The 20,023-nt window shown below is 42.3% G+C and overlaps 2 protein-coding genes across 2 annotated transcripts in view; one reads left to right on the top strand and one right to left on the bottom strand.

Annotated features, from left to right (window-relative positions):
* rgs9a (regulator of G protein signaling 9a) overlaps window positions 1–2,427 on the bottom strand; it is a 17,772-nt gene extending 15,345 nt beyond the window's left edge. The window contains exons 1-2 of the mRNA XM_008415226.2: window positions 2,208–2,427; window positions 442–538 (exon numbers count right to left, since the gene is read on the bottom strand). Coding sequence (XP_008413448.1) covers window positions 442–538; window positions 2,208–2,276 — 166 coding nt within the window. The 5' untranslated portion in view covers window positions 2,277–2,427. The remainder of the gene's footprint in view (window positions 1–441; window positions 539–2,207) is intronic.
* A 1,997-nt stretch (window positions 2,428–4,424) lies between these two features.
* On the top strand, window positions 4,425–19,327 carry gna13b (guanine nucleotide binding protein (G protein), alpha 13b). Its single transcript, XM_008415225.2, has 5 exons — window positions 4,425–4,787; window positions 12,629–12,858; window positions 13,275–13,325; window positions 14,279–14,479; window positions 15,597–19,327. The coding sequence occupies exons 1-5, from the start codon at window positions 4,505–4,507 to the stop codon at window positions 15,987–15,989; spliced, it is 1,158 nt and encodes a 385-aa protein (XP_008413447.1). The 5' UTR covers window positions 4,425–4,504; the 3' UTR covers window positions 15,990–19,327.
* The last annotated feature ends 696 nt before the right edge of the window (window positions 19,328–20,023 follow it).

Here is a 20,023-nt window from a genome sequence, read left to right as displayed (position 1 = left end):
TGGATGGATGGATGGATGGATGGATGGATGGATGGATGGATGGATGGATGGATGGATGGATGGATGGATGGATGGATGGATGGATGGATGGATGGTGCTACTTTTTTGTACGTGCATAGAGCCTGTTAAATAAGCTAATGAACTAAACCAGGGCTTTTCAAAGTGTGGAGGAGCTAGCCTAGCCTCCAGCCTTTCAGAGAGTAAATCTCCATCTGTCCTGCCTTTACTACTGGTGCTATTTCTTTTTTTCTGTTGCTATCCTTGATGTTTTGTTCATATGTTTTTCTGATGCTGTGGGGCTAACCTGCTTTAGCTATGTGTCATTTAATGTGCAACAAACATGTTAAATAAAATAGAATTCATGTAATTACTTCCTTAACTCTGTGGCAGTTATTTATTTAAATCTGAAATAAAACAGTTTGTTGTGTGTGTCAGCCTCACCAGTGATGGCGTGAGGAATGGTGGTGACGTTGAGCTTCTGCTCTGAACCTTTTACTCCATTTTTTGGGTCCTGCATCTCCACCACCATGGCGTCTAGCTGGAAGAAAGAAACATTCACACATGTGAATAGACAGAAAAATGTCTTTTCAGCCAAAACACTGTGAAGTTCTTCCAGGTAAATATTAAGGAAGGAATTTGGGATGATGAACTCCATTGTTTATGTCTACTTAAGCTAATAACAGCACCAATCAGCTGCCACATTTAAATAGCGACAATTGGATTTATCATGTAATCATAATTTCCCCACTTTGAGACAATAAAGGATATTTCTATTTTTCCATTCTACTCATATAAACAATACCTACTACCCTCCACCCTTCCCAAAAAACTATGGTTGTTCCAAAAATTACTTTGAAAAATAATTGTGTCTGGGTAGCATAGCTACTCCATGATTAGGAGACAAAACTAATCATGTTTTGTTTGATCAAAACAATTCAAAGTCCAGACTTAAATTCAACTGAAAATCTTTGACAAGACTTGACACTCATGGTCTCAGATGCTTTCCATCCAATCTGACGGCTTGAGATGTTTTGCAAAGAAGAAAGAGACAATATTTTAGTCTTTGAATGTTTACAGCTGGTGGAGAGAAATCTCCTAAAAGACTTGGAATTATTATTGCAAGTCTGAGAAGTATCGACTCAGGGGGTCTGATGGACACCAACCATGCTTTTCTACACTGTAAAAAGTACTTGTCGTTTTCCTCACACTTTCAACTAATGCACCATGAGTCACATGCAATGCCAATAAAATGCAAGTTTGTGGTTGTAACATTAGAAAACGGCAAATATCTTTTCATTCCCTCCTGTCAGTGAGTTTCTGAATGCTTGAAGGTATAAGCACAAGTTGACAAAGAACTCACCTGTGTCCAAATTTAAGTCCAGATTTGGTCACTTGTTATTGCAAAAAGACTGACACAATAAAATCCACATGTACATTTCCCTATCAGATAGTTCATTACTGTTTTTTATTGTGTGTTAAGACAAACAATATTTTCCTGCACCTTTTCGTTTAAAGTTACGATTAAGAATATTTCAACAACTAATGTCAGATTATAGGGACGGCAGTGGGTCAAGAGGTCAGAGTTCAACCTGTAAGAAGTGGGTTGCCGGTTCAAAGCCCTGCTCAGGAGGCTACAAGCACTAGCCTGAAGCAGCTGATCTATCCATGGGCAAGACGTTTACAGCTCTACATTGTGGTGGTCAGCTGATTTTATGGCAGCCACCATCAGTTTGTGAATGCATGTGTTATGAATGGGTGAATGGCTGAATGATTTGATGTATGTAAAGTGCTTTGGGGTCCTCTCTGCCAAGCCAGTACAGAACATTTACCATTTATTCTGCAGAATACTTTCTTTAGCAGTGACCTCTGACTGCAGAGCAACAAGCTAATTGGCTTCACAGTGGAATTAGAGGTTATCTTTAGTAAGCCTCGGCTTATCTGGCTTACCTACAGACCATAAATGCATATGAATACAGATCCATCTACATCAAAAACCATCTGACTGCCTGCTGGGAATGGTTTTCTGCAGATAAACTACATTTTAGAATGTTATAAAGCAGCAGAAGGTGTAATCTGGATACTTGAGGTTTAAGTTTGTTTTTTTGTACTAAACATATATTTCATAGCCAGTGTTTACTATTTTAAACACATTGCCACAATTAGTAGCAATGCAAAAATTAAGTAGAAGTGATAATGCTCTCACCAACCTTTTTGAGGCAGTGCGTACGAGGCCGGAAACGTTGCCCCCGGTTGGGACGCACTGTTCTGATCGTCATACTTGCAGCTTTCTCAGAGAAGATTAAACAAAATGTAGGTGTGACGTATCCAAGGTCTAATATTTGTAGCCAAAGAGAGAGAGAGAGTGTTCAGCAGGTCTGAACACTCTCCTCCATATTATGGATTACAGGAAAGGAGGAGAAAGTTTGTCCACCAATCAGCAGTCAGAATTCCTCCAGTGACTCCAGTGAAAAGCCAGACGGTGGAGCTGAGATGCCTGGTGGCTGGATTAATTGGAGGTTTAAAGGGCCATATACTTGACCGTCAAGGAAGAGAACACGTCTGCTTTACAAGATGTTTAACTATTATTATAATACTTTATTTCATAATGAACAAGATACAACCTCCCATTCTTTGTAAATTAGCTCAGTCAGATTGGACGGAGAGACCTTCCACAGATTCTCCATTGGCTTGAGGACTGGACTTTGATTGGACCATTCTGAGACATGAAAGGTGTGTTTCAATTGCGTTCAACATTTCAGAGGAACCAGGACAGTTTCTACAATAGTTTGTCCCTGAGTTTCCACTGCAGCAACCAGGACTACTAGCCCTGCTGTTGAGGTAGAACTTTTTAAATGGACCAATCTATTCCACTTAAACTTTCTGTTTGATGTCTTCCAATTATGCATCAATATTTCCACATGATGTTATTTTCTCATGATGACATCTGTTTTAGGAAGTGCAGTTGCTCCTGCAGCAAAAACAGCCCCATCACATTACAACTGTAAATGTAAATGTAAATGTAACGATTGTCATTATGGCCCAGCAGTTCTACTTCAGTTTCATCAGGACAAGCCAGAGGACAAGCCTCCAAAATAAAAGTCTTTGTCCCTGTGGACATCTGCAAACTGCTATTTGTATGTTTTTTTCCTTCCTTTTGGACTAATGGCTTCCTCCTCTCTAAGTGGCCTTTCAACCCATGTTGGTACAGCACATGTTTCACTGTGGATAATGACATTGTCTCGCGAGCTTCAGCCAGCAGCTTCACAAGGTCTTTGGCTTTTGTTCTGGGGTTGATTTGAACATTTTGGACCAAAACACGCTCATCTCTGGGACACAGAACCCTTCCTGACCGGTATGATGACTGGTTGGACACCCAATCATGTCTATACAGCTTCCGTTCAGCTGTAGAGAAGCTGCTACTCCACCGTATCGCACCGCTGAAGATGGCTGATGCCACCACAGAGTCAAAGACTTTCTCCAGGAGACGCCCCTGTATTCCAAAAGACATCAGTAGAATTACTGAGTTACCATCACTCTCTCTACTTACTTATTTAATTCAGAAAAAATATATATTCAGCTTGCTGATTCAGAATCATTTTGTTAAATCTGCTGTAGCTTTAAAAATAAAGTTAATAAATTCAAATCTCTAAAATGTTTGAATTACTGTGGCTCTGTTCCAGTAACGAATGAGGAAATGTATTCATTCATTCAATTGTTGTTGTTGTCATATTTGGTATGACAAATAGAAGTAGTGAATTATTACTCATAAAATAATTCATTTAAGTAACAATGTCCGCTTATTGAATAATTCTATTTAGCATCTGCAGAAACTTCTTCTCTAAATTAAACTAGAAAAGCTCTTATTCTAAAATGGCTTGTAATGTCAGATGACCCACCCAAACATTGATGCTGGAGCGCGCTCACGCGGCACACACCACATTGTGCTGCGTTCAAAGAGAGTCTGTTTTATTTTATTTTATTTATTTATTTATTTTTGCTTTATGAACTAAGCAGCAAACGTTTTATATGTATATACAGCTTTGGACCACTGCTCCATTGACAACCTCATTGTTATTCCACCAAATATTTCTGAACTATTGTTGTTTCTAAATGAATATGAACTTGTTTTCTTTGCGTTATTTGAGGACTAAAAGCGCTGCATCTTTTGTCGTTATTTTGACCATTTCTCATTTTCTGCAAATAAATACTAAATTTTTCGCTCGGAATTTCAGAGACATGTTGTCAGTAGTTCATAGAATAAAAATAACAATGTTGATTTTAGTCAAATATATACATATAAAAAGTAACGTCACAGAAACTGATCATTTTAAGTGGTCTCTTCACTTTTTTTTCCGCTTTGGTGAATTTGAACAATTGTTTTCTCTCTGTCTGTACGCTGGGGAGTGTCGAAATCGGACTACACGTGAATGCAGCAGCAGCGGTCCGGGCTGAGCTCAGCTCTCCTCACCAACTCACACACTGTATCGATGAAGTTGTTTCAAAGATGGCGGACTTCCTGCCGTCCCGCTCCCTTTTATCGTTATGTTTTCCTAACTGTTTCCTCACGAGCGGGGAGGCAGAGCAGCTGCGGAGGTCGAAGGAGATAGATAAGTGTATTAATCGAGATAAGACTTACGTTAAAAGGTTAGTAAAGATCTTACTACTCGGAGCGGGAGAGAGCGGCAAGTCCACCTTCCTCAAACAGATGCGCATTATCCATGGGGAGGACTTCGATCAGAAGGCCAAAGAAGAATTCAGAGCCACGATTTTTAGTAATGTTATTAAAGGTAAGACTGCTCTGCGAAGTTGTGCTTAATGTGGTGAACATGGCTAATTGAGAAGTGTGCTGTGCTCGCCGTGGCGGTGGGGTGTTGTGTGGGAACTTTGAGCCACGCTAGCTGCACTGATTGGGATACTGTGGTGGAGAGGCTGCCCTCCCCGGACTGCTCAGCTGCTTAGGCAACCAAGAAACGCCCATGCTGGTAGATGCTGTCCTGATGGGAGCCATGAAGGGTGTACGCATTAAAAAAAACTTTTAACTTTCATCCTGGACGCTCAACCCGAAGTATTTAGTTGCGATGGTTTGACATCACCGGTGTTCCTCATGGCTGTCTGTTAGCGTCCCTCACGCCCCTTGGTCGTGCGTGAAGAGCGTGACACCGCGCTGCTGTGGTAAAGTGCGTGTTTACTGTAAACGCTGCTATCGCCAGATCAGATCAGCTCTCAGGTATTCCTCTCTAGATTGACTAAAAACACGACTGACCTCTGACAGCCACGAAACAGGAACCAGATTGATGTGGCACTAAAATGAGCCGACTTTGTATGCGAGAACTGGGAAGTGCTTTCTTATTCCCCTGTGCTTGTTCTTTGTCTGTGTGTGTGTGTGTGTGTGTGTGTGTGTGTGTGTGTGTGTGTGTGTGTGTGTGTGTGTGTGTGTGTGTGTGTGTGGAGGGGAGTTCATTATTAGGAGTTTTACTTTGCCCATCACGCAGCTCTAACTTGTCGCTCTCTATCTTCCTAGTTTTATTTTCGCTGCTCTCTCTTGTACCTCCAGCTGTTCGGTTTTCTATGCTTCATCTCTTCCTCCTGATGCTTCAGGGCTTCAAGGAAAAACATTCGTAAGCATATATACAAAGTTTGACATTGTTGTTTATTTTACCCCCCCTCCCAAAAAAAAAAAAAAAAGAAAACAATGGTTCTTTAAAAAGGGGCTGCACAGTGGTGCAGTTGGTAGAGCTGTTGCCTTGCAGCAAGAAGGCTCTGGGTTCGATTCCCGGCTCCGGTCTTTCTGCATGGAGTTTGCATGTTCTCCCTGTGCATGGTGGGTTTTAGTAGTACTCCGGTTTCCTCCCACAGTCCAAAAACATGACTGTCAGGTTAATTGGCCTCTCCAAATTGCCCCTAGGTGTGAGTGTGTGTGTGCATGGTTGTGTGTCTCTGTGTTGCCCTGCGACAGACTAGCGACCTGTCCAGGGTGACCCCGCCCCTCGCCCGGTATGCCAGCTGGAGATGGACACCAGCAACCCTCCCGACCCCACTGAGGGACAAGCCTGCAAGAAAATGGATGGATGGATGGTTCTTTAAAAATCACAGCAAAATTCCCACATTATTTGTAGGGGTGTATAAGATGTAACGGCACCGACCACTATTGGTCATTTTTCATCATTTCGATACGATGAATAAAACTGGGCCGATATTAACTCAGATGAAAAACTGAAGATACCGGTGGAAAGAAACAAATATGTACAACTGATAGAAACGGGTGTATTATTTTTATATTTAAAATGTGCAGAAGAGGATTTTTGTTTCTGCCAAAGAAATTCAAACATATTTTCTTAAATTATGCTTGTAAATTACAAACAGCCCTAGAAAATGTTATTAATGCACACATTTGGTAATAAAGAAGAGGTTGTACATATTAAGATGTTTTGTTATTGTGGGACAATTTCATGTTGGGTGGTTTGTGAGTGTTTGTTAAATGGGTTAAATGATCCTCAGCCTGAAGAACTGGTGAAAGCGGTCGTTATTAGCTAATTGATTGGAGCTAATTGTATTCTAATAAACCATTACTTGCCCATCAATCATAAATCGGTCAATTGTTTGCATCCCTGATATGAAGGGAACATCAAGTGCGGTAACAGAAAAAAAAATCATCACAGAAATGAGAGCCGTGATGTAGTGGGGGTGCGGTTGTCTGTTTGCTCTCTGTAGAGTTTGAAATGTGAATATTTTGGTGGCCCTTATTTCTAGACACACTGACTGAGCTGCCAGACGGAAACGTTTGGGTCAGAACATACTGAGTCACCTACAATTATTTCTACGGTGGTGTGGGCCCAGTGAAGTATATCACATGAGTTTCATTCATCATGATGAAATCCATCACACTGACAGTTTAGCACACATGGCCCAGTATGAGATGGTGATGGGATGACAGCCTTCAACCACTGTCTCCATGTTACAGATATGATTTAAGTCAATAAGGGAACTGCAGCAACTACTCCTAAAACATCACATATCACTTTTACATTATTATTACTGTAATACATATAGTTGCTTTGATAGATGGATAGTGTGGAAAAATAAGTAGTGGGGATTAGGCCGGTCACAATAAACAATAAATAAATGAATCGCATGATAAATTAAAACAAGTTCAATAGTTTTCATTTTTGTTTTTTCTCTTTCTGCCAAAAACTGGATAATAAAAGTTTTCAATCTGGTGTTTTGGTCTCAACTAAAACTTTTTGAATGACAGTTTTGTTTATAGAGACTTTATATTTCATTTTATTTGTTTATTTTGGATATTTAAAATCTCTTCTAGTTCCAGTGTTAAATGTTCGCTAAAATTTAAAGTTTATTAATCTTAGAGAATGTGTTCTTGCGTTTCTATGCCTTTGCCATTACATCGCTTGAAAGTTGTCTCAAGGCAACAATATTATCGTTTATCGCGATAATAACTTCAGGGACAATTTATCATCCAGTACATTTTTTTATGACAGGCCTAGTGAGGATGTTCAGGGTTGTGCTGTTTAAAATCATTTGACTATTTCAGCTACGCATGAATTAACCAGCTACAGTTAAAATCCTCATTGTCAAATAGAGCAATAACATTAGCAGCTGAAACACAACAGTGCGAGAGTTGGTCTTTTAATAAAATATTGAAGTTTTCTAAGCAAATTTTCTGTCTTTGTAGAGTTTAAAGGCACTGAATGTGTTTTTCCATCAGATTATGGGTTAAATCAGGGTTTTATTAGGGTTCCAACTAACAGTTATTTTAGTTAGCGATTATTCTGATGCGTAATCGGATAATCAGGTACAAAAAAATCTGCACATTCTGGAGATTTTTTATTTAACCACTTAAGCTTTTTTGCATACAATATTAGAAAACAGGATTCAACAACTTTTTAAAATAAAAAAACAAAAAAACATCTTTCTTTTAGTGAACGCTTGATCATTTGTAGCAAAGGATGCATCTGCCGCTAAAAAAAATACTTGTAACATGTGAAAAGCTTGACTTTTTGCTTGACTTGACATGAATACAGTGTAGGACTGATCTGTTTATCAGTATTACACTGATTATTTATATCAATATCTCCTATTAAGCAAAAGGTGCTTAATAGGAGATATTTTTAGAACATATTTCCAGGTACAGAAGGGTAATTACTGCTCTGTTGCTCTTTCACAAAATTGCCTTTTTTTTGTCTGTATTCTCCAGTTAGCAATTAATCAGTTACTAAATTAGTTGATTTCAATCTGACTAATCATTTCAGCCCGAGCCATTATCTCCTTCTTAAAGGTAATATAGTTCTCCTATGTTGCTACTGTGCATTCTGGGATCCTCTCTACAGGAGGACCAGCTGTTCCTGGCCTCTGTCTGCTTTGGCGTAACATGTTTAAGTTCGGCTTCATTATGTTGAACCTCGCAACAAATGCTAATTGTTAAGATTTTAATTCCAAATATTCCAGTAGCAGCAAAGCCGTCAGCCAGCATGCGCCGTGGCCATCTCTGTCTGTGCCAGGCTTGATTAGATTACAGTGGATATGATGTTGGCCAGACCTGCTGGAACTAGGCCATCCACTGCAATATTGCATAATGCAACCTTATGGAAAATCTATAGCCTCTTTGTAACAGCAGTATTTATTTATCCTATGAGATGATTTGATGCATTTCTAGCTTTACATTTACACATGGAGTTGAATGTCTTGCACAAAAATGCTTTCTTATATATATATATGTATGTGTGCGTGTGTATGTTTTTTGGGGGGTTTTTTGTTGTGGGAAACATCCATCCATCCATCCATCCATCCATCCATCCATTCATCCATTTTCTTTACACCCTTGTCCCTCAGTGGGGTCGGGAGRGTTGCTGGTGCCTSTCTCCAGCTAACGTTCCAGGCGAGAGGCGGGGTCACCCTGGACAGGTCGCCAGTCCGTCGCAGGGCAACACAGAGACACACAGGACACACAACCATGCACACACACACTCACACCGAGGGGCAATTTGGAGAGACCAATTAACCTGACAGTCATGTTTTTGGACTGTGGGAGGAAACCGGAGTACCCGGAGAAAACCCATGCATGCACAGGGAGAACATGCAAATAGGCCTGTCGCGATAAACAGTAACTCAATTAATCGCACGATAAATTAAACCTATCGACCTCATTTTAATTATCGGCTTTATCGTCTCTTCCTGTCTTTTTTTTCTTTCTGTTGATGACAATGAATGAAAAAAGGCTCAACTCCGGTGCTCTCCACTGCCCCCCTCACTCCTTCCTATTTCCTTAGTCTAATGTCCAGTGCACACTACACTATGAGGGGCCATTTAGGACAAAATCTATGTTTTGTCTCTCACACACTACAAAAAACTCACGCACACTCAAAAAAAAAACTCAAGCACACTCAAAAAAAACTCACGCACACTCAAAAAAAAAACTCACGCACACTCAAAAAAAACAGATTGTGTATACACACTACTAAAATGTCACACACGCATACAAATTTTATCTTTCTCGCACACATACACTGTACTAACATCTCGCACACGCACACAAAATACTACAATTGCGCACATGCACTATTCAAATATCACACACGCAAACAATTTTTTTTGTCTTACTCACAAGACTAAGACTGCACATATAAACTAATAAAATATAGACTCGTTATTTTGTATGTGTGAGAAGGAAATGTTTTGTGTGTGTGAGAGGTGTCACGGAAGAGGCGGGGCATAATTTGGAGATCAGATCGCGCATGTGTTATACCACAGTGAAGTTAGCTTCAAGTTAGATATTGGAGCTCCACTGTGTAAGCGGCGTTTAGCTCAAGGTTAATCTGATTTATGAACTCTAATTTCAGTCAGCCGTTCTCTACCGCTCACATTTAAACACATGTTGGATCAGTCCTCAGCCTTGTGAATGAACGGGAGTTGACCAGAACTGCGTTCAGTCCTTCTTGTTGGCTTCTTACTGCCAGCAGCCTGAGTAAAGGTCAGAGAAAAGCTTCGCTGCAGTCGATCATTCCAGCATTCTGGGATTTCTGAAAAATAAACCAAGTTACTACGGTCTTTCTGATGAAGGCTGAGAGTTGGCTCACTCAGTGTCTCATTTAAAGTAAACACCAGCTTAACTTCCCCTTTCTCAGTCAGATTAGAGCCTTAAACCAAACAATGTTTTATTTAGGTTTTTTTTTACTCATAAAAATGAGCTTAAAAATATGCTTGAAGGTTAATGGTGTTCATTCAGTTTGGGTAGTTGATCATATATTTTGAACATCTTTTTAATTTTATGAATGAAGACAGGCTGCTTGAATTTAAGTAAATATACTAAGACTGGATTTAAAAATGAGATAATAAAGACTATTGAGAACTTTGGAATACCTTCACTTTAAAGGATTAAAAAAGTAATTGGAAGAAGAATTTGTATTTGCATAGCCCCATAAATGTTTACATTTTAACATTTAACATAATAGAGCTATGATTTTAACGTTTGTTTATTGGGAATGATAATTGCATTAAATGTGGTTGAATGGTCTCATTCAACCACATTTATCTCTCAGTAGATAAATATGAGAGATAAACCATTCTCTCTTTATTTATCTCTCAGTGGAGATAAAAATATTTTAAATTGTCTAACATTTAAATGCAAGATTTAAAGGAGCTTGCAAGTTTACTTTGTAAAAGTCCAAAGCAAAATCTTCATATATTGCTGTTACCATAGTTGCAATCTAATCTCCTGAGTTGATTTGCTCAAAAAGCTTTGTATTTTGAGCTTTTTGAGCAAATAATAATCAATTATCACTGATTGCTTTTAAGCTTGGCCAATTAAAACTTGGCCCCCTCTCCCAAATTCCACTGTTAGCTGTGGTTATGATGTAAATTGTTCTTCTTAAGGCCCCATACAACCTTGATAGGAATCAATTAATACTTCCTTGATTTAAGACCTGAATTTCATCTAAACATCATATTATGGAACTGGCATCGTCTTTGCGATGTGTTTAGGTGCATTTTATCCCCACACTGTCGATGTGAGAACTCACAGTAGGAGAGTCACTGTCTCTGCAGGCCTTTCATGATGGCTCAGCATATGAAAGCACTGAAACACTGCTGCCGTTTCCAGTTTAAAGCAGGAACAGGAAAGATCACGAGGCCCAGCTGTTTACTTCAGGAACTAAAGATATATGCTTATTCCTGAGCTGTCAGCTTTAACCTGTGGTGGTGAAGCAGCTGAGATACATAAGCCCATTGTACAAGACTAAATCAGAGTTCAGGAGCTGTGATGAGACTGAAGTATAGCAGTTAGCAGGATTTTTCATGGTGTTTTACCTCAAAGTTTGGAGTTTTCTGTCAGGATTCTTGTGATACTTGTGAGGAGATCTGTTTTTTTTAAGCTGGGTCAGTTTTGGGGGCTCTCTTCCAGGGTTTCCTCCAGATAACTCGCTAAGCCCTGTGGTGGAGGCGCTAGGCTAATCAGCTTACTTTAAAAAAACCTTGAGTAAAAAATGTTAAAGGTTGGCAAGAAATTTGAAAATAAGACAAGATAATTATGTGTGGTTGGAAGACATTATCAATAATACTTAAAAACCAACTAAAAAGGCTATTAAATTAAATGCAATTAAATTAAATACCAATTATTTGCACTTCAGTTGTCCCATCCGAATAAGTGTCCAAAATTTCACTTTATCCATGATTTGTCACTTTTATTAGCTGAAGTTGTTGGCATGTAAACCAGTAAAGACAGGAAGTGACAAATAAAAAAAGACACCTGACTTCTTTCAGGTCTTGTTCACATATTGACCAAACTATGTTGTCATTGTGTTTACAATCGTTTCATCAAAGGGACTCTTTAACTCGTCTGTATAGAAAACCCTATAATAAATGAATAAACAATTCTTATCATGGGGGGATACAAGTTTTAATCCCCCCAGGACAAGTATTAAAACTTTAAGCAAAAGTTTTAATACGTACAGTATGTGAAATTTATTTTTTTAAGTTAGATGCTGCAGGTTTAAGCAGAGGTTCGGTGTGAGAGTCACTACCMGGTGGAGCAGAAGCGGCGCTCCATCTGTGAAATATTACTACCTGTAGCGCGTAGCAGCGGTTCAACAGCGAGAGCAGAACCAGCGTCTTACATCGCAGCTYGAAGACTTAAATAATTTTGCGGGTTATTTGTTTAGCTTTCTGACTGTCATGCTAATCCGGGTGAGTGTTTGTAGCTGTGCGCTGCTTTACCTGCTATCTGATCCTCCATGTCTTTTTTACTGCAGTGAGCCTCGATGTAGCCAAACTCCGTCAAGTATGTCATTGTTTTTATGTCGTATTAGCTTCGTTGTGTTGATGCATTTTGACGTGCTTCAATTGTAGCCTCAACACGCAAACTTCCCCATTCACTCAGTGCGTTATAGTTCCACATCGCTTAGGATTTGTTGCTGCGCGTTTGCGCAGTGTGAAGGAAAGAGGAGACCAGCTGCACAGRCAGGCTGCAAAATGAGATGCAGGTGATCGGTATCGGCAACAAGAGCCAATGATTGCCGATCACCGATCATGCACTTTTTCACGAAAATCGGCCGATTATGATCGGTGACCGATCAATCGGCACACCTCTACTAAGAAGTTTTCCCTTGCCTCCCCGCAGGTATCCGGGTGTTGGTAGATGCGCGGGAGAAGCTTCACATCCCATGGGGCGACCCGTCCAACCAGCAGCACGGGGAGACCATGATGGCGTTCGACACCCGATCCGCCATGGCCCACGGTCACGGCATGGTGCAGCCCAAAGTCTTCCAGCACTACCTGCCGTCCATCCGGGCCCTGTGGGCCGACGAGGGCATCCAGAACGCTTACGATCGGCGCCGGGAGTTCCAGCTGGTGAGTGGAGCACACTGTCACTTTGGAAGCTTGTTTGACGTAACCCTTCTGAGCGCTGGCTCAGGTTTCCTGCTAAAAGTAGCAAATGGCAGCTTGGCTTTGTAAAGACAGCAGAGTGGCTTTGGAGGGAATAGAGAAAAACTGCAACTCTGCCTCTGAGGATTGCACTAGGACAAATGGTGGGGTTTTTCATATCTGGTCTGAGCTCATCTCGATGCACTGCCACTGGTCTGACTGGGTTCTCCCGTCAAGCATAATACGGTCAGAGTTGCTTGCTTTAGGGTAAACGGTGCGATGTGATTGGTTTGGCTCCATGAGTCACTGGAGCCTTCCATCCTGTAAAGACGAGAGCTGCTTCAGGTTTTTCTGTTTCATTTCAGACTGAGATGTTCTTCTCTCTCTCTCTCTTTTCTCAGGGCGAGTCAGTCAAGTACTTCCTGGATCATTTGGAAAAGCTCGGAGAGTCAGTAAGTCCCACCCCACCTCACTCGTGACCCCCCCCACCTCCCCTCCCACCGAGCAGGACGGCTGATGGAGCAGATGGGCGTGATGACGCTTGTGTGTTTTATTGGAAAGAGAAGTGAAAGTGCTTTCTTCCTGTGTTTTGTTTCAGTGAGAATGTTGCCGCTACTGCTGCTTAGTTCTCACACATAGAGGAACCAAACCCTTTACTTCTGTGTAAAACGATCAACAGAGTTTCCAGAACAGAATCAGAACTAGAGATGAAGTCATGCAGAAACTAAAAGGCGTATTGTGGTGGCGTTGCAGACGGTGACGGGGATTCTAGCGCCGCTGGATGGCTCCATGTTCCTGTGACTCATCAGAACCTCTGCTAGAAATGAATAGGAAGCAAGTTCATACGTCCTTCTGTAGCTATGGTAACAGGGGTCTGTCTTCGACTTGTATGGACTCCGTCTGAATGCGTGTGGTGTGATGTTATCAGTCACAGCCGCAGCGTGTTCAGCAACATTTACGCCCACTGAGTAACGACCGTCGTCATAGCGCCGACAGGACAGTGGACTGGTCTCACTGATGACCTTAAGTAGAAATATTAGTTTTATGCTAGATTATTGAAATAACCGTTAACTAATTTAGTAACCAATTAATCATGAACTGGAGTTGTAAAAAAGGTCATTTGCTGAGAGAAAACTTTCAGACCGTTAAGCCTAAAACGATTAAGAAAATACAAAAAAGTAAAATATCTACATTTTGCATTTAAGATAACATAAAACCCTTTGTCTGTAAATTTATTCTAACATACACTCACTGCCACTCGAAGCTGATTTTCACAATAAAAGCATGGCTCACAGACCTGAAGTAGATGCCTCCATCTTGGTGCTGAACTGATTGTATTAGTTTTGTTTGTTTTTTTATTGATGTTCCTCTGGACCCTGACCAGAATCACATGGTCTTCTTGCAGGACTACCTTCCCAGCCAACAGGACATCCTGCTGGCCAGGAAACCCACCAAGGGGATCCATGAGTACAACTTTGAGATCAAGAACGTTCCCTTCAAGATGGTGGACGTTGGCGGTCAACGGTCGGAGAGGCGCCGCTGGTTCGAATGCTTCGACTCGGTCACCTCCATCCTCTTCCTCGTCTCTTCCTCTGAGTACGACCAGGTGGGTATCATGTCCTGTTCTGGGATTTGGGATCGGTGAAGCTTTTCCACATTCAGAGTTCTGCAGTCGGCAGCAGCAGCAGACATCACAGCTGTGACAACTGACCAGGAGACTTTAACATGACCACTGAGGGTCATTCATGATTCCATCGATTATAAAGCAGCCCCACAGCACCATACTGCCACCACCGTGTTTAGCTGTCAGTAGTATCGTTCTGGGCTACTTGTAGATTATCGGTAACTGCACACACACCTTCATCTCTACAGGATTCTGTAGAGAGATGATCATGTTTCCCTAATTGACCACTGCCTTGGTCATTTTACTGAGGAACTGCGACTTACAGCCGTGTAGTTTCTGAAAATACAGGAACAAATGAAACTCAGATTTACTATTAAGGTAAAATAAACGCAAGTGAATAAATAAAGCTGAACATCAGCATGAATCCGCTTTGTTATAAATGCTGTTTTAACTGGACTGCTGCAGAATAGCATCTGGAATTAATCTGGCTAAAGGCTAACGGTTAAGTTAGTTTTAATATTAAATCACAAACATGCTAACAGTGGAAAACAGACATTTTAAAGCTACAGACTAGCAGTCAAACAACTCCATCAGAAGTGATAATTAACATCCACCCATTTACTTCACATGACTACTATCACTACTGCTGCAGTGCTCTGAACAGTCAGCTGATTGGCTGAGGGACGTTAAGAAGAAAGAGGAAACTGCACAAACCTCCTTTAAATTAGAAAATACACTTAAAATAAAAGCAGGAAGATGAAAAACATCTAAGTACTTGAAGAATTATTGAATTTAATCCGATTGTTTTATATAATCCATATATCTGCATAATGTATAGTTACTATTCTGTAACTTTGAAAAGCTTGTTTCACCTGGATCACATGACTGGCTCAGTACCTGGCAGTCTGTTGCCATGTGAACCATCAGATTGGTGTGAGATGTCCTGCAGTACAAAACAGAAAGGTCTCTGATAAAAGCAGAACCTCTGTCAGATTGTCCTGTTCCTGTTTCCACTAACATGTTCCCCAGCGGGTCACAGTTATGGCTCAGACCGTCAGCTGAGAACTCACAGCCTGGTTTGCACTCTGGCCTCCCCCAGGTGCTGATGGAGGACCGGCAGACCAACCGGCTCAGTGAGTCGCTCAACATCTTCGAGACCATCGTTAACAACCGGGTCTTCAGCAACGTCTCCATCATCCTGTTCCTCAACAAGACGGACCTGCTGGAGGAGAAGGTGAAGCAGGTCTCCATCAAGGACTACTTCCCCGAGTTCTCGGGCGAGGCCGGCAACCTGGCGGCCGTGCAGCACTTCCTGGTGGAGTGCTTCCGCCGGAAGCGGCGCGACCAGCAGCAGAAGCCACGCGACCAGCAGCAGAAGCCGCTCTACCACCACTTCACCACGGCCATCAACACGGCGAACATCCGGCTGGTGTTCCGCGACGTCAAGGACACCATCCTGCACGACAACCTCAAGCAGCTGATGCTGCAGTGAGGGAGCAGACCGGAGTGAGTGGAGGAGGGGGTGATGCAGACAGAACCGGGTGACCCAGTGCCTTCATGCCTACAGTATCCCTGCACCCCCCCTAACCCCAGCTCCCCTCCTGCTCCTGCTTGAACTCAGACTGGGTATTAAAGCCACCACTACTATCCCCAACCCCCACGCTGGCTGCCTGCCTTACTGTGACTGATAACAGCCAGCTGCGGCTGAGAGCGCCCCCCCTCTGAAAGAGACCTCTGTGCAGTATTCCATCATGTGTTGCTCTGATACTCTGACCAGTGTTAGTCAGTATTAGGAATCCTCCTGTAGCGTCTAATCATGTCATGTCCTCTAATCTCTGATCGTACTGATGAATTCTGTTCTCCGCTTGCCGATGGGCCCCATCATCTCTGGACCTTCCAGCTCTAACCGGGGCTTCCACTCGGGGCTCAGCAGGAACCCCCAGGATTTGAGGCCGATCAGAACCGCCAGGACACCGGGTCCGGACGCGAGGAGACTTCCTGTGCTTGGAAAGCAGAAGTCTGGCCTCGTTCAGGCCCCGGGCTGATGAAGGGTTTTAGTGTTTAGTGTGCAAGAAGATTTTTTTCAGCTTCCTAGGAGCTTTTCAGAGCAGCTCTTCCTCAGATCAACGATGCCAAACCGTTCCCTCCTCTATCAGACCTTTACTTTCTTTGAACCACTTAAAGTGATGACAGTAAAAAGCTGCCGTGGCCCACTTTGTATTTACTGCCTGAGATGTTCTGAATGGTACCGGTACCTGACCCACCTGGCCCTTCCTCACCCTGGTTTCCAAAAAAAGGGAGTACTGCTACCTGTGTGCTACTCCACGGCTCCCCCTACTGGCCGCTTCTATTGTATGTAGATCTGAAGTGGAGGTCAGAGGTGAAGTGCCTCCAATGATCTGCTGTTTTCTGAATGGATCAGAACATGAAGGCTCTGATCCATCAGTTCAGTCTGAACGGTCCGACTGATCTCTGTAAATCTCTGACCCGTTTTGTTGGTTCTAGCTTTAGAGACAAGACGTCACACTTTGTGACAGAGAGCCCTCACTGTCACTCTTGGTTCACGACAGAGAGGAACCGGAGTTGATATTTTAAAGTGTCTTCAGCATCTTTTGGTAACGATAAGTGCGGTTTCCATCACTTAGCTCTATCTGGAAAACGTTAGTGAGCTTCATTCAGCCTTCCTGTTATCTACTCAGTTCACCTTGAACTGCAGACATGGAGAAAATCCTGCTTCATGTGTCTTCCTCTGATTGATACGAAAACGGCTAACGAGGAGTCCCATTAGCTGAGTTATGGTTGGACAGAAGGACGAGACCAAACTACAGGACGACTTGAAGGAAGAGTTTTGCAGATCTTTAGATGGAGCAGGCTGGCTAACGGCTGAGATGTGTTTATGTTGCAGTGCCAGACAAGAAAGTTCTGTCCGTATGTGTGTGTGTGTGTATAGATGAAGCAACACTCTGTTTACACACACAGAGACACTCTGTGTTCCTCCTGCTGCTGCTCCGTCCAGAGGAGTGTCCTCTGTCTGGACTGCTATCTTGCCATCCCGTCGGATTGGCACCGACAGTGACTTTTAGTAGAAGGAAGGCTGCTGTCCCGCCTGCCGTGTGTGACTACTAGAGTCTAAGCGGACATGAGTTGGTTCCAGCAGATGGCGCTAACAGCTAGCCTGAGACGGATCAAGGCAAGAGGCGACACCTGCTGACCTGCAGCAACTTTAACCTCTGGGTGGTTTAAGCCAAGGTGTCACTTTTTCACTGGGACGTTATTTATGTAGCAACTGGAAGCCATTCACACAGGAAGTGGAGGTCAGAGGTGAAGTGCCTCCAATGGCCTTCATGTATAAAACAATGTTCACTTCAACTGGTGTAATATTTTTTGCTTGTTTTACAGTGTTTTTACTTTTATATCACAGTTACTCTGAAAATAAACACTTTGCATGTCCCATTCTTAGTGAGTGTTTCACACAGGAAGATCATAGGTGACACACTGCCTCCAACCCCTATTTCCTGTTTAAATGTTTCTCAGGTTGTGTAAAAAGCTTAAAGAATGATAAAAGGCTAGTTACATAAGCCGCTTTGGTTGTTTTCCGATTGGACTTTAACTAGAACCAACTAACGTAGAGTTCTGAAGACTCGGTGTTTGATGTACCTCAGCTGCTCCTTTAACAGAAGCTCACCTTGGAATTCCTGAACTGTCCCTTTAAATAAGGTAGCGGATGCTGATTCTTTTTTTACTTGTGGTTTGCACTAAGACAGATGTGGGAGAGGAACATCTGGTGCTGATGTTTGGACTTCTACGCTGAGTGTGAGGAAGGCAGATTGAGCACTTGCTGATTTCGATTCGTTTCCTGCTGTTCTGAACGAGTGGCCCGCATAATTAGGTGTTTTTGTCATTTATTAACCTCAGGATATTTCTAACACTTTGTACCTTCAGGGTGCTGCCTCTGCAGACTGTGGGTTGTAAACGTTCTGTGTTGTGTTGGTACCGCAGATGTAAATCTGCTGCAGCAGCTCCATGGAGGTCCCACTCTGACCTGTTTTTAGACAGAGGTAAACGCCTGATTGGCTGGTTACTCTGCTGAACGTCTTCTGAAGTTTTTATTGGGCTTCAAATAACTTGTTTTTTTTTAAGCTGGCATGTGAAATTGGACCAACAGCATTTTCTTATGGATACTTTGAAGTATTTTTTGGACTAAACTTCAAGCCTACTTTTACATGTCATGCCCCCACACTCCTGAAACATGTCTCCATGGCAACTCTGCAAACATTATGATTCTGATTAACTTTTTCTGACAACACTGAAGCCTTATATGATGCAATCTCACACTCTTAAGGGTTACTGTTCTTCCAAACCTCCAGATGTTGCACAATATGTCTTACTGTCTCTGGTTGCCTTCTACCGTTTTCCTGTTGCTGGTGCTGAAAGTTGCCTCCTCTGGTTGGTGAACCTGACTCTTCAGACCCATAACTACAGTTTTAGGTGCAGATTTTGAAGTTTCTCTGCAGATACAGAAAAGAAACACATGTCTGATTCCCCTTTGAAGGAAGTCAGCTTTTGCAAGGTCTAAGCTCTGATGCAGCACTACTCTATAGGAATGAGAGTTTTTATGCCGCCATCTTGTTTAAACTATGTTAGCAACAGTTTATTAGCCTCTTTGTCGACACACAGAATGCCATGTCTTTGTGTAATGTTACCACTAAATATTGCATTTGTGCTCCCAGATTGGGTTTGTTCTGATAAAACAGCTTTGGCTGTAAAGTCTAACTTATAATGTCTTAACCGCCGACACTCCTCAATAAATCAGCTGATTTTTAACGACTACTGTCACTGTTGTTTGGTGTTATTGCAGGTCTTACCCTACAAGAAAGACCTGTAGGGTTTACATACACTGTAATTCATACACACTCGATGTATTACAAATACAAACTTCCATACAGTGGAGGAAACGAATATTTGATACAATACAGATTTCCCCCCACTCTTAACCTGTATATACACTATGGCAGCATAACCATAACCCTGGGGTTTTAGAAGGGAGGACCAGACTTCCCTCTCCCCAGCCACTTCTTCCAGCTCCTCAGGGGGAATCCCAAGGTGTTCCCAGGCCAGCCGAGAGACATAGTCCCTCTAGCATGTTCTGGGTCTAGGGCCTCCTCCCGGTGGGACGAGCCCAGAACACCTCACCAGGGAGGCATCCTGACCAAATGCCCGAGCCTCAACTGGCTCCTCTCGACMTGGAGGAGCAGCGGCTCTACTCTGAGTCCCTCCCGGATGACCGAGCTTCTCGCCCTATCTCTAAGGGAGATAGGGCGGAGGAAACCCACTTCGGCCGCTTGTATCCGTGATCTCATTTTTTCGGTCAAGACCCAAAGCTCATGACCATAGATGAGGGTGGGAACGTAGATCAACCAGTAAATCAAGAGCAGTGGTGGAGAAAGTACTCAAAAAATGTACTTAAGTAAAAGTACAAATACACAGACAGAAATGTACTCAAGTAAAAGTAAAACTACCACATTA

This window comes from Poecilia reticulata, linkage group LG8 (genome assembly GCF_000633615.1).
Source record: "Poecilia reticulata strain Guanapo linkage group LG8, Guppy_female_1.0+MT, whole genome shotgun sequence".
NCBI classification, from domain to species: Eukaryota; Metazoa; Chordata; class Actinopteri; order Cyprinodontiformes; family Poeciliidae; genus Poecilia; species Poecilia reticulata.
The sequence above is the reverse complement of the archived record's forward strand: the minus strand, read 5'-3'. Positions and strand labels throughout refer to the sequence as shown.